General features: G+C 43.1%; 1 protein-coding gene across 4 annotated transcripts in view; it reads left to right on the forward strand.

Moving 5' to 3' along the window:
* Positions 1 to 15362, forward strand: part of CAPN13 (calpain 13) — an 82907-nt gene that overhangs the window by 16675 nt on the left and 50870 nt on the right. For 3 of the 4 annotated variants that reach the window (XM_045054724.1, XM_045054722.1, XM_045054723.1), the window contains exons 2-4: positions 3888 to 4120; positions 13544 to 13622; positions 14644 to 14759. In XM_045054724.1, the coding sequence (XP_044910659.1) occupies positions 3923 to 4120; positions 13544 to 13622; positions 14644 to 14759 (393 nt within the window). In that variant the 5' untranslated portion in view covers positions 3888 to 3922. Of the gene's footprint in view, positions 1 to 74; positions 119 to 3887; positions 4121 to 13543; positions 13623 to 14643; positions 14760 to 15362 lie in introns of all 4 variants that reach the window. The other variant, XM_045054725.1, reaches the window with a different exon arrangement.

The raw sequence follows: 15362 nt of genomic DNA on the forward strand, positions 1-15362 counted from the left end.
TCTGAACTTAATCCATTAGTTCACAGTCTCTCTCATTAAGAAGCTTATATAAACTCTTTTTGCCATTTTTCCAGCTCCTGTGCCATTTTTCTTGCTAGACTCAAGAGATAAACCAGAGGTAAGACAAAGTTTTATCCTCACTAGCAGGTAGAACTTCTATCCCTCCCTCTCTCTTTTTTTTTTAATTAAGCCAGCTGAGTCTTCTGCCTTTATTTACCTTTCACAGTGAAGCAAGATGGAAAAATAAAAGAAATAAGCCAAAAAATTTCTCCCTAAAATGACAGGTAGGAGAGAGAGTTGGTTGGCTTTTTCTGCTGCACACAAAAGTGAAATGTCAAGTTCTGTAGACCCTTCCTGCTTGAGAAAATGAGAGCAGGCTCTTCCCTGGAAAAGCCATAAGCAACCCAGGGGGTAACACAGTGAACCTGATAGGTCTGAGGTCTGTGCACGGAGGAGGGAGCCTCTCTCTCCTGCCTGCCTGCTTTCTCTTTTTCCCATCAAAGTTCTCTTCTCTCCCAGAGCAGCGGACCACCTCCTCCACCAGCAGACAGCCAGGCCTGCCGCCTGTCCCCCAGAGTCTTTCTTTTCCTTCTTGGGCTCTCAGTGGGTGCAGAGAAGTAGCAAAGCTAAGCACTTGTGTGTGATGCCTCACCCCTACAAGCTCCTCTGAGATTAGATGTCATTAATAAGAGCAAGTTCTCATCTCTGAAGGTGTGGGGCTCGGCTCTCTGCACAGTACTTTCATAATCAAAATTATCATCATAATCATGCTAATAACCACTATTTATTGACCACTTTCTGTTTACCAGCCACAGTGCTAAGTACTTGACAAGCCCAGATTCATCTGAGTCTTAAAACAATTCTGTAACAGGCACATTATTGTCATCATTTCACAAATGAGGAAAGTGAGGCTTACACAGGGATCCCTAAAGTCAACCAGTCCACCATACAATAGTGAGCGGTGGGGGCCCTACAGATGGCCTGGGAATTGCTCCCTAAACATAAGGCCTTGGCAAGACTCTGATGGAGAGGTCAAGCCAAATTCTTCCAACTCACTTTTACATGCAATTAAAGGCTGTCCCATAATTGTGTTATTAAGAGCAACCATTTGGGTTTCCTAAACTAAAATCAGCTCAATACTGGAGTTTATCATACACTCTAATTGAATATTTTACTGAGAGGTATGTGGTTTGGCAATGGTGTCTTGGTTCCACTGTCACTGAGCATGTGCAGAACTGAAAGACCCATAATTTTCACAACTCTCCATTATCAGGTGTCATTGCCTTTGTCCTGAATTGGCAATCAATCTCTATTACTGTTTTCTTGTTCTTGAATGATACCTTACTGTTATTTCAGCTTTTTATATAATCTGTGTTGGCTCTCCTCTTAACCCTATAGTGAGTGGTGAGGTATATAGATGTATTTTCACCTGTTATTTTCCAAGAACTTGATTGGAGAAATGTATGTAACATATTGGGCTAAACCAAATAAAACATTTTTACCTTAAGTGAAACCATACGAAATGGACTATATTTAACAACTTTTTAAAAGTTTATTTATTTTGAGTGAAAGAGAGTATGTGTGCATTCATGAGAGCAGGGGGAGGGTCAGAGAGGGAGAGACAGAATCCCAAGCAAGCACCACACTGTCAGCACACAGCCCGATGTGGGGCTGGGGCTTGAATTCATGAACTCACAAACCTTGAGATCATGACCTGAGCTGAGATCAAGTGTTGGACACTTAACCGACTGAACCACCCAGGGCCCCTGAACAAATTTGACCTAAAAAAATGGAAGTTTCCTATTGTCCAACCTAATAGTTCAAATATAAATTATTTTTACCTCATTTGCTAGACATTTGTATGCATAATTCCCTCTGCATATGCATGTACAGTGACACGTTATAGATGATATTCTGCCTCTGAATTTGTATTATCTAAATAATTTACAACATATTATTATTATATGTTAACTATAAGAACATTGCTAAGTTATTTTGAGTTTGTGTGGGTTTTTTTTTTTTGTATGATCCAAGATCTTGAATGTAAGCTCATATTCTTCATGAATTGTTCATTTATTTCCCTCTTTAGTTCTTTATCATCACTTGATTCCTTTTCTGCTGTTAAGGAGGAATGAATAGGTCCATAGGTCTTGTGGTCTTGGGTCTTCCGTGTCCTGCTCCAAGAAGTTTGAAAAGCACTACATCAGTGGCTAAGGAGACTTTTCAAGTCCCATAGCCAGTAAGTGTGCATTCAGAATTCAGATGCAACTCAGCTTCCCTTACAGATGGAGGATGTGATACACATTTTGGTCATTGGCATCAGTCACACCCCTATGGCTTCCTGAGTAAGAAATGCTAGATTTCCTTGACATATCTTTAAGGAAATTGGGAGGTCAACATTTTTTGTGTGCCCTATGTATGCCAGCCACTCTGCTTGGTATGTTAGTTTGAACCTCATTTGATACCACAGCAAACCCTATGAGGTTGGTATCATTTATCTGTACAGATGGAGAAAGAGGTTTGCAGGCTTGAATACTAACTCCAAATTCTGGAACTGGTAGGTAGGTGATGAAAGCAGAAAGCAAACTTTAAAGCCCATTTGATTGTTCACCACTTTGCCTTTTCTTTTTCTCACTACACATCCCCTTCCCCTAACCCCGTATTTGATTCATCATGAAATCCTATTGGTTCTACCTATAGAATGACTCTGGGGTCTGTTTCTCCATCACTTTCACTACTAATGCTCTAACATCGTCCCTCCCATGAACACGTGCACAGCCTCCTAACCTCCTCCTTGCCACAGTCCTTATCCATCCCCTCCATGTGGCCTTTAACTCACTCCACAATCCTTTACACAGATCTGATTGTGACCTACCTACCTTTTCAGTGTCCCTGCAGTGCTTGCAGAGGGCATAAAACATGTCACAATCCAGCTTTCCAACCTACTTTCCTGGCCCTCTCTGCCAACATTCCCTATCCCCAGCTCCTACCCCCACTGACCCTTCCAGACTGGCCCACCCCTCCATTCTCTCTAACACCCATGACTTTTCCAATTCAACTCCTGGGCCTCTGTGCACTTGATACTCTAAATTATATAGATAATAACTTGTATATATATATATATATATATATATATATATATGTATGTATATATATGTGTGTGTATATATGTGTGTGTATATATACGTACATGTGTGTGTATGTGTGTGTGTGTGTATATATGTATATATATATATGTGTGTGTGTGTGTGTGTGTGTATATATATATATATATATATATATATATATATATATATATATAACCAGTTCTCCATCTGGCACATTCTGCTTCCTTCAAGGCCCTGCTCAAATGTCACTGTCTGTGGGAGAGTCATCCTAGACTTTTCCTGGGAGCTCATGGCCCCTCCTCTTTATATCCACAGGATTTTGTACACATTTTTAATTAGACACTTTCTGTTGAATGATAGCTAGCTGTTTAAATGTCTTATCTGTCTTTCCTACTTGATAATGAGCCCCTAAGGGATAAAGATCATGTCGTATTTATCTTTGGATTGCCAGCATGCAGAAAAGTGCCTGGCACCAGGTCAGCACTCAATAAATGTTCATTAATGTACAAACACCCCCCCATAGTCTCTCATGCACATAAGAGCATACTGAGTAGTTCTTCGGTAGAGCGGATTGAAAATTGGACTGGGAAGAGGATGCTTGGATTCTAGTCTGGGATCACCCACCAACTAGATGTGTCACTGGGGACAGAACATTTTGGGGTCTCAGTCCCCTCGCTTATAAAGTAGTGGGAGGACATCTGAGTGCCTTTCCAAGGCTTACATCTAGTGATGCAAAGGACTTGACAGCTTATTCCTAAAGATATCTCTCTTTCTTACCAGAAGGAAAAGGCCTTAGGCATCTTCTAAGGAGAGTCATGGCACACAACCAAGAGACTCTAGCCAAGACCCCTGTCATCAAATTCAAGGGCCAAGACTTCAACTTCTTGCGGGATCATTGCCTAAGCAGAGGTCTGCTGTTTGAGGATGAGACCTTCCCTGCAGAGACTTCCTCCATAGGTCTGCAGCTGCTCCAGGGAAAAAACCTCTCCAGACTGATGTGGAGACGGCCAAAGGTGAGTGAGCCCCCTAGAAACACACCCAGCTCCTGGGCCCTCTCAACTGCCTGTCATGGTACCTCCTACTGAAAGAAGGATGGGCACGTGACTTGGTTTTCAAGGGTGGCCCAAACCAAATAGGAAGGAGAATGAAATTTATCTGGTCCCTTAGCTATAGTGTTGTATCGTCAGTAGGATGGAAGGTCCCTGTACCAGCAACCAGGACCCTTGGGTTCTAACCCAGTTCTCACACTGAGCACATCACTAGATTGCATGCTTCAGTGTTCTCATCTGAGAAATGGGAAATCATGGGTATGAAGATTGTGGTAGTTGGTCTCTAGGGTCTCTTCCATCTCCACAATTGAGCCCATCTGTCAGTCTTCATCACTCTTTATTCTCTTCAGTTACCACTGTCTTTATTTTTTTCTTTTCCCTGTTAGAATTTAGTCAAAGGGAAGATATCATGTCAGTCACTGATAAAATAGGATGAATTTAAATAATTGCCTCACCCCTCTCATTTATATATGTATTGTCAGTCTTGTAAAGGCTTGATTATTTATAAAAGAATTTTAGACATCAAATTAGGAAGATCTTTCAGGGAAACATTCAAATCCCTATGCCAGTAGTTGGTCACTAACTCAACCTTGTGGCGAGATGAGCCCTGTTGGTTTTTCTAAACTATATTCGTTCCCAAGAAATATTTCTCAGCCCACTGACCATCCTCATAATCTCATTAGGGAAAAAGATCCAGGTAAGGACCACTCTAAGGATCCTGAGGCCAATCCTCCTGTTCTTGCTTCCAAAAGCAACCAGCAGAACCTAGAACAAGAGAAAATAAGATAAAGTCTAGCAAGCTAATGATTATGATATCAGCAAGTGTTGCCAAGCACTCATTAAGTGCCAAACACTCTCCTGAGTACTTTCAATAAAGCCAGTTTAGTCTATACAAAAAGGATATTTTCTGATAACATAAAATAAGACATTAAACTCTGGAGGTACCAACTCTTACTCTGATGTCAAGGGGGCAGATTTGTAGTTTTGGAGAGGGAAGTGTGAGCAGAGCGCAGGTGGGGCTCAGGATCAGATGGTGGTGCTTCAGGCTTCTAGGATCCATCTCACCAGCCAGAGGCAGTAAGTCCCCAGAAATTATCCTCTTCTGGCCTTCCCCTCCGAAGGGGAGCAGAACAGAGAACTCTATTTAAAGTTTGGAAGGGTTATATATTTTTTCCCCTTGTTATTTTTAGAAGCTGAGATTCTTTTAGAAATGTTCTTTTTTTTCTTTTTTACAAGGTGCTGAGCAATAGATACAAGACCATATTTATAGTGTTGGAGAATTTATAACATTTCTATTTAGGAAGGGTTCAGAGTTTCTTACTATCTGATTTCAGCAACATCTCAAATTTTAATCTTTTGGGGGCAAGGAGAAACTGAGGAAAACAGAAGTGAGATGACTTCCACAGAATCCTTCCAGGAACCTGAAATAGAGGAAGATACGTCCTACTCCCACTCTTCTCCTCAGCCAAAAGCTGAGACAAATGTCTTTGTGTCCCTCATCACAGTGTCCACATTTGTATAGTGTTTTCCTGAGTTTTCCATGTGTCCTGTTCTACTTTGTCTCCTGTGTTCTTTCCCAGTTGTATAGAGAAGAAAACAGATTCAGACAGGGGATGTGACTTGCACAAGGTGACAGTCCAGCCTCCATATGCTGCACTTTCCTTCACATGGGATTGTGTGCCCGACAGGACTCTGTTAGGATTTGAATGAACGAGTGAGTGAATGGATGAAAGAATGACTTTATCTACAGGCTGCTGACATGGGTTTCAAGCTCCATATGTGCAGCTGAGATTCCGTAGGTTGACTGGTTTAACAGGTAGAATGGTAGACAAGAAAGCCACTGAATTCACCCCTTCCACATGGTGACATCCTCAAGTGCCACAGCTTATAGTTGTGCCTGAGAAGAGCCTTGGACGAGGAGCCATGGCCAGTGTAGTTCAATCCTAGTTGGAATGGCCAACACTTACATAGTGCTGACCATATGGTGGGTCCAACTTTAGGTCCTTTGACTCATTGAATCCTCACAGTAATGTTATAAGGAGGTACTATTATTAACCCCACTTTACAGAGGAGAAATAGAAAGAGTTAAGTAACATGCCCAAAACGGTAGAGCTGGAATTTGAACCCTAGAGTCTATCTCCAAGACCTGTACTCCTATCACACTATATTGTCTCCATAAGGCCTCATTGTAAGCTCATGTTGTGTTCTGAGTTCCTATTTGCTACAAATAATATTTTGTGCACCAATAGACTCCTAGTTCATCTAGGTAACCAGGAATCAATCTCTGTGTTGTGTCCTGCTTTCCATTTTTTAGGAGAAAAAGAATGAGGTAAGAATGAAATGTTGTACCTGTATGTCACATGATTATTTTAAGGAATAAATGAAGACAATATTTAGAGTCTAGCACATTGCAAACACTTACTAAACACTAGCTATTGTTGCTATAATTAATTTTGGAGGGATGGCATAGGGTAGCAGCCTCAGGGGCTGTCCTTTTGGATCCATGGGTTTTCACAGTCCAGCCAGCATCAGCCCTCAGCTAATTTCAGCAAACACATTTAGAGAGAAATGTAGGTCAGATGAAACCATTTGAGGTCCTAGGGGGAGGCTGACAGGGAGTGTGGAGAGAATTTCTTCTCACGTTCTGCTGCCTGTCACCACTTTCAGAAGGTTGCCTCCCACTCTAGAGCTTGCCCAGTCACTGTCCAGAGGTATGGCTGGCACTCCTTAAATTAAGTTCACCTGTATAATGGCTGAGGTGGCACCAAGTCTCCTGAGGCCATCTCCATATTCAAGGCTTGGAAGGACAATGGCGAAGCTCCATATTCTAAGCAAGTGCTAAACCATCATGGATATTATTCTACCTTGAATACTCACCTGGGCTTGGTAGATTCACTAAGAGTGACTAAGAGTTGGCATACAACTAAACTCAGCTTTCTATGCCTGGCACAGAAAGGTTGTTTAATGTCCCATAATGTCTTCTCTCTCCCTCTCTCCCTCCCTCCTCCCCCTCTCTCCCCCTCCCCCATTCCTCTCTCTCATTCCCTCCTTCCTTCTAGCTCTCCCTCTAATAATCAACCTAATCCATTTTGCTGCTGGAACTTTGAAGTAGAAGCTCCTTCATATCTTGCTTCATTCAGTTTCTCTTTGTTTAAGAAATTTCCACCCCACCTCTCACATCCCCCCCACCACCCTAGTGGCAGTCAGTCAGGTTCTGCAACAGCCTGTGACCCTGCACTGACCAAATGGCACTGAGGAGACCCAACTCCTCATGAGCCTCTGCACTGCCTACAACCCCCACCCCATGTTAGCAAGAGACAATGCTGAGAATTAGACTTGTACTTGGTGTATCTATTTGATATTTCCTGAATGAAAGTTGGTGCTAGAGTGACTTCCTTTTAGAATTTTAATTCCATAAATAATGCTAAATCCCATTTATCAAGTATGTACATGCAATAAGTATGAATCTAAGCACTTTACATATGACATTTCATTTAATTACCATAATAGCCCTGTGAGTAGATCATATTATTATCTTTGTTCAGTAGATGAGCATTGTCCAGGAGAACTTTCCGTGATGATAGAAAGGTTCTTTTGGTACCGTTCAGTACAACAGCCATTAGTCATAAGTGGCTATTGGTACTTCCAATGTGGCCAATGCAACTGAGGGATCAAAGTTTTAATCTTATTTATTTATTTTTTTTAAGTTTTTGAAAGCTTATTTATTTATTTATTTATTTATTTTTAATTTTTTTTCAACGTTTATTTATTTTTGGGACAGAGAGAGAGCATGAACGGGGGAGGGGCAGAGAGAGAGGGAGACACAGAATCGGAAGCAGGCTCCAGGCTCTGAGCCATCAGCCCAGAGCCCGACGCGGGGCTCGAACTCACGGACCGCGAGATCGTGACCTGGCTGAAGTCGGACGCTTAACCGACTGCGCCACCCAGGCGCCCCGCTTATTTATTTATTTTGAGAGAGAGAGAGAAAGAGAGAGAGAGAGAGAGAGAGAGAGAGAGAGAGCACGCGCGCACCAGCAAGCAGGGGAAGGGAAGAGAGAGAGGGAGAGAGAGAATCCCAAGCAGGCTCCATGCTGTGAGCACAGAGCAAGACGCGGGGCTCAAACCCACGAACCACAAGATCATGACCCAAGCTGAAACCAAGAGTTGGACACTTAACCAACTGAGCCACTCAGGCACCCCTTAATCTCATTTAAGGTAGCCACATATGATTTGTGGCTACCATATTGGACAGCACAGAAATATAGATACAATTCTTCACAGCAGGGTCACCAATGTGTATCAGATTGAGAGATGGCAATTTCATCTTGGACCCCATACTTTGGGAGAATCATTTTGATTCTCAACTGAAGAATGGCTGTGGGCCTGAAACATGCTGTTTGATGGGTGCTCAGAGCTCAGAACCCAGCCCCGTTGTGGATCCTGGCCTGTGGCCATCCCAAAACGAAGTATCACCTACCCAGGTAACAACTTCAATCTTTTAAGTAGAGTGGAGTTTCTGAAAGGATTGTTCACTAGAAATGATTTACCTTAGGTCCCAAATGAGTTCTTCAGAAAAGGAAAGTGTTAACAAAGTAGACACAGGAGTGTAGGTTATGAAGGCAACAGGTAACAGAAGGTGACAAGGTAAACCTGCCAGCAAACAAATGCCATCGAGCCAAAGAACTTTGATGCCAATAAAACAAAGCTCTCTAGCAAAAATAGTAAAGGGAGTGACTCTGTCACCTGGCCCAGGCTGAACTCTGCCCACCCTCTGAATGATATATTTAGCCTGTGTCTGAATGCCAAGATGCTGACCCTGATGCTCCCTCATCTAACAGCAGCCTTCAAAATGATTGCAGGAATCACTCCAAAACATAGCAAGTGATGTTGCATTGGAAGACACCCCTCCCGAAGTGATTGCAGGAGAATGCCTGGTTTGGTACCACTTCACAGAGGGTATTTGTTAAGATTCCAGGGGTTCTTGCATTATATGTGCTTCTGGCATCCATAAGATAACATAGATTGTCCCAAAATTTGCCTCGAGAAAGGACTTCACAGTGCAGAAGTTGGGAAGATTACTTAGTATGACTATTGCTGATGGCTTCTGTATTAGGGTTCTCCAAAAAAACAGAAACAATAGGGTGTGTGTGTGTGTGTGTGTGTGTGTGTATCATATATCTATATATCCTATAGGATATTACCCATATCAATCAGGCAGAGAAAGAGCAAATTCTCCCTCTACCTTTTGTTTTATTCAGGTCCTCAGTGGATTGGATGGTGCTTATTTACACAGGGATCAGAAATCTGCTTTATTGAACTCAATTCAAATAAATGTTAATCTCATCTGGAAACACAGACATACTTAGAACTAATGTTTAGCTAAATATCTGGGGACCCCTTGACACAGTCAAGTCATAAAATTAACCATCACACCTTTCTTCTGTACAAATGATGTTTCAGACCCTCCAGAGGGCCCCTCTCGCAGAATCAGAGAACACCTACATCAAGAAGCCCCTATCTGCATGCGTGGTCTGGGGGCAGGGGAGAGATCTGAGCACCATGGAGCCACATTGCCTGGTTCACAGCCCTCTCCCTGCAGATCTGTAATCAAATTGCTCAGCTTCCCTGAACCTGCCCCCTTTCCCTGGCAGGGCTTCAGAATCTTCTGTGTTACTGTGTAAATGCTGAACACTACCTCCAGTTAACCTACTAAATCCAGGCTGTGAGAGGCAGCAGCCAGCAGCCTCCAGGGCAGCTAAGGTCTCAGGTGATTCTGAGTCATACTCAGGGTGGAGACTACTACTTGCCAGTCTTGTCACACTTCACTATCCTGGTGTGCCCATCCCACCTGGTGACGCCTGCGGACATTGCCATCTTCCCAGCCATCTTTTTTCTTTTTAAGTTTTAATTTAAATTCCAGTTAGTTGGCACAGCATAATATTAGCTTCAGGTGTACAATTTAGTGATTGAACACTTCCCTACAACACCCGGCGCTCATCACAAGTGCACGCCTTAATCCTCTGTTTCTTGGTTTGCCTCTCTTTTTTTCCCTATGATCATTTGTTTTGCTTTTTAAATTCCACATATGAGTGAAATCATATGGTATTTTCTTTCTCTGACTTATTTTGCTTAGCATAATACACTGTAGCTACATTGATGTCATTGCAAATGGCAAGGTTTCATTCTTTTTTATTGCCGAGTAATATTCCATTGTATGTGTGTATGTGTGTGTGTGTGTATCACATCTTCTTTATCCATTCATCTTTACCTATTCTGTCAGCAAATCAGCCCAGCAGGCTAAAATGCTTCTGGGTGTAATTTCCATCTCTTCCTACCTCTGCACTTTTTAGATCATTGAGCACCTCTCTAAAACCCAGGGTGGGGAAGGAATGGGAAGCTCAGAGGATAGGAGATATAGATGCTGGTCTTGTGCCCAACATTGATGAAGACAATTCCAGTGTTTGCCAGTAAACTTTATGTTGAATATTGATTTGCAATAATTGCCATTTAATTTTCATAGCATGAAAATAGTTTTCTGTTCCTAATTAACTACAATTTTTTAATTTTAATTTTTAACATTTTGGTAAATCAGAGAAAGTTGTGCATTTATTAAATGCCTGTGTGGCACTCATTAGAAGGATATAAATTGTTTTTCCTTTGGTGCATGTAAATGCTATTTTATATTATTATATATCCTGATACAAAATCAGCGTCCTTCATTTCTAGGGCAAACCCTGCTTGATTATAGTGGGTTAGTCTTAAAAATTTCTTGTTCATTCATTTGCCATGTGTTTTATTTTGGTATATTTCATAAGTGAAATCGGTCTATAATGTGTGTATGTTCTTGTGCTTTCACTGTCCCAGGCTATGCTGGCTTCTTAAAATAAATGGTGGCAGGATTTTTCTTCCTTCCCTTCCTTCCCTTTCTTTCTTTTCGCTGAAACTGTAAGTGATACAAGAATGGTCTATTCCCTGAAAGTGTGAGAGAACTCCACAGGAAATCCTGTGTACTTGAAAGCCTTCACAGAGCTGTCAGGGAGATATTCTTTGATCATTTGAAAATACTATTGCAAAGTTATCTTTTAAAGTTTACTGACTAACTTGAATCATTTTTGGCCATGCTAATTTTAGTCGGATAATCATCACTATTTTTAAATTGATTAGTATAGAATTTTACGTCATGTTTTTATATTGCTAAAATCTCATTTTTATTTCTAATTTTAGTTGGGTTTCCCTACCATATTTGTTAAAGGTTGGGTCTATGTAAACCTTCTTCCCCAAATGGAGCGAGTTACTTGCTTTATTGGTCTTGCTGTTTTTCTATTTTAGAATTCACTAATTGTCTTTTATCATTTTTTTCTGCCTCTATTTGAGGCTCTTTTTGTCTTTCTAACATCTATGAGTTGATTGTTTAATTCATGTTTTTTTTCTATCATGTTTAATAATGAATGCATTTGAGGCTCTGGGTTTGTCTGTGAGTATGGCCTTTTGAATTTTGCAAATATTACAGAAGGGAATCAATATTTATTGAACATGTACCTTGTCCAATGTCCCAAGGATCCACATCCTTCCTCATCTGTTAGGTGGAAAAACTCCTGCTTAGCAAGGCTAGTGGGAGACGATGGGTGAATAAAGCCGCTGGACCTCAGCAAGGTAGTCAGTGCCTCAATGGCTTTGCCACTGGAGTCTCCTTTTCACACATGAGGAAACTGAGGCTCAGATAAGTCAAGGAAGTGGTTCAAGGTCACCCAGGGAGAAGGCAGGGCAGGGTTTCACCCTGGGTCTGTCTCCATGACTCTCAGCACGCCCACCCCCCTTCTGCAGTCACACTGCAGGGAAAACCGGAGCAAACAGCAGAGGAGAGCTGGGGCTTCGGGCAGGTCAGGAAAGTTGAGCAAAGCTATCTTTGTTCCCCATCCAAGCCCACTGGCCTCCTGTCTCTTTAATTCCTGTGAGTGGAAGATCTTAAGCATCTGCTCAGTGACAGCAAATGCTAGTGAGATCTTTACCTCCTTTCCACAGTAGAAGGGCTGGGGACAGCTGGGTGAAGTGCCTGGAGTTGTCCTGGAACCAGGACACTCACTCTCTCCATGGCCCTGCAAAGAGTTCTGTGCTGCTGGCTTGTGTTGGGGGAGGTCCCTGCGTCCCCCCAGATACGGGTACTTAGCTGCCCAGCTTGAAGCCCAGATGTGGGGAAAGGGCAGGCCAGCTTGGTGCCTCTACCTGGGGAGGGTCTGAGCCTGAGTGCACCTCTCCTGGTGAATGTGAGACGGCCAGTTATTTGTAGAGAAGGTAGTGGGAACAGGTTTAGTGAGGCAATTACCCCTCCCACACAAGCCGGGCTGAGGTGTTTGCAGACCTGCACGCCTTTGTTTGCCTCTTGGCATCTCCACCAGGAAACTGGCAGTTTCTGAAGGGCCGACAGGTCTCTCAAAGCACAGGACTCTGTACATTCGTGGCTGTTGAGCAAATAAATCCACTTCCACTTTGCGGGCCTGTTCTCTGGGGGGACTTATTCGTCAATGTGAAAAGAAATGATACAGGAACAATGACCGAAGTATGCAAATGCAGTAGAAATCTGGGGACAGTTGCACAGAGAGGGTGCTGAGAGTAATCCTGCAGACTTCCAGTAGGGAAAACCTGGGGGCTCCCTGGGGCTCCTTGACCCATGGGAGCCCCTTCCGGAACTCTCACAATCCTTGTGTCTGCTGGGAGTTCCCCAAATTCTCCCTAGATATTGCAGCACTACAGAATCCTCTCGCAAACCCCTTTCTGTGGCTGCCATGCGCTCTGTGTGTTAGAGGTTGGGGCACGACTGGGCTCCAAGTAACAGTACCCAAGACAAGGGACCTGGAGTCTTCTAGAATCAGTTTGTGAGTTAGCCCGGGAGTGGACAAAGGTCGGAGTAACACATCTTGCATCCGGTAGAGCGCGTGGCTGGACTCGAACCTGGAGCCCAGAATGCCCTACTGCTGAGAGAGGACATGTCACAATGAATGCTTTATTATGTTTATAAAAGGGTCCTCTAACAAATGTATCTTTTTGTTTGTTTGTTTATAACCTGTTACTACAACACTGCTAGTTGGGACTAGGATGGCTGACTATTTGATGTAAGGATCCTGAGCCTTTATTTATGTTTATCTTTTCCTGCATTTTGCTTGTACATTTATTGCCTGTCTTGTCAGTTACATATATGCCCCTTTGACATCTGCCTTCCTGATAGCAATCAAACCTGAAGAATGAGGGGAACTTTTCTAACTCGGATTTTAAGCACCTGTTTAAGAATTAACCTCTACCCCTCAAAGACAAAGTGAGTGATGTCGTGGGTACCACTTGGGGACACAGAGGAATGAAAGATGCTCATGGCTTTTCTCCCTCTTGCTTAAGGATATATTAGAGGGTAAATCAGAACCTCACTTCATCCTGGAAGGTGCAAGCAGATTTGACATCCAACAAGGAGAGGCCGGTAAGGACTCAACGTCTTTCCTCCTGGCCCTGGATCAGGGCAGACAGCCTGAAGTCAGCCTCCAGGTAGGGAGGGACAGAAGGAGGTGCCCACCCAGACCCACAGTTTTCTACCCCAGCTTCTGAGGAGGCAAGGTCAGAACCCTTGGTGCTGTGTGGATGGACTGTTCACACTGGCAACAAGATTTCCTGTAACGTCATCTCTGGGCAGCTCTAGCAAGATGCAAATCAGAGGCAGGTTGTCCCAACAACCCTGCTAAGGCCTGGCTAGGGCTCACTTTTAGTTTTTTTTTTTAAGTTTATTTATTTATTTTGAGAGAGTGCACACGTAAGCAGGAGAGGGGCAGACAGCGGGAGACAGAGAATCCCAAGCAGGCTCCTGCACTGTCCATGCAGAGCTTGAGATGGGGCTCGAACCCATGAACCCTGAGATCATGACTTGAGCTGAAATCAAGAGTCAGTCACTTGGGGCGCCTGGGTGGCTCAGTCGGTTAAGCATCCAACTTCAGCTCAGGTCACGATCTCATGGTCCGTGAGTTCGAGCCCCGCGTCGGGCTCTGGGCTGATGGCTCAGAGCCTGGAGCCTGCTTCGGATTCTGTGTCTCCCTCTCTCTCTGCCCCTCCCCCGTTCATGCTCTGTCTCTCTCTGTCTCAAAAATAAATAAACGTTAAAAACAATTAAAAAAAAAAAGTCAGTCACTTAACCGAGTAAGCTACCCAGGCACTCCTGGATGGGGCTCTCTTGACTTCCCTCACCATCACCATCCCCCCCATCCCTTTTTACCTTCTCATAGCCACCCCAACTCCCACCACCCCTACCCCACATCATCACCAGCTCCTTCTCTGTCTTGCTTGGAACTGGCCCCAGTGAACCCTTCCCCAGTTCTCCTCTCTCAGGCAGAAAAGGAATGTATTATTCAGAAGAAGGTGTATGGATTCTGGTGACAAAGACCCACGAAATGTGTGGAGTGGGGCTTCCAGATGTGTTCAGTAGACCTCTCATGGCTTCCGTCACCTCACAGGAGATTGCTGGTTCCTGGCAGCACTGGGCTCCTTGACACAAAACCCACAGCACCTGCAGAAGATCCTGATGGACCAAAGCTTTTCATGCCACTACGCAGGGATCTTCCGTTTCCGGGTATGTGCACCATTGGGACACTTCTCACCTAGGTTCTCTGTGAGCACAGGCAGGCGAGTATCTTGAATATTCTCATGGTCTGCTAGCCTACAATGGAAGGCTCACCTGTGTGTTAGTTACTTTGCGTACCTCTAAGAAAGGATTTGAGCTCAAGGTCTGGCAGCACATGGGAGAGCTGGGAGTTAAAACATTTTCATGTAAGCAAATAAAAAGAAATAGCAGAACACTTAGCAAAAAAAAAAAAAAAGTCATTAATCAAGAACCCTGCACATCATAGAGCTTTTGTCTGTGTTGATTCCTGTGCTGTATCTTGCTATTTTGATTACAGTAGCTGTAGAGTAAGTTGCAATATCTGGCAGAGTAAGTTTTCCTTCCTTATTCGTTGTTCTTTCCTCAAAAATATCTTGGTAATTCCTGCGCTTTTATTCTTTGATGAGAATTTTAAAATCATTGTGTCTAATTAAAAAGAAAAGGCACTCTGTGATGCAGAGTGGAGTAGCATTAAATGTATGTATTTATTTGGAAACATTACACTTTTATTATTTTAATTATTCCTTTCCAGAAACATGGTATATCTTTCTATTCATTCAGAACTAGTTTTAT

Source organism: Felis catus, chromosome A3 (assembly GCF_018350175.1).
Source record: "Felis catus isolate Fca126 chromosome A3, F.catus_Fca126_mat1.0, whole genome shotgun sequence".
NCBI classification, from domain to species: domain Eukaryota; kingdom Metazoa; phylum Chordata; class Mammalia; order Carnivora; family Felidae; genus Felis; species Felis catus.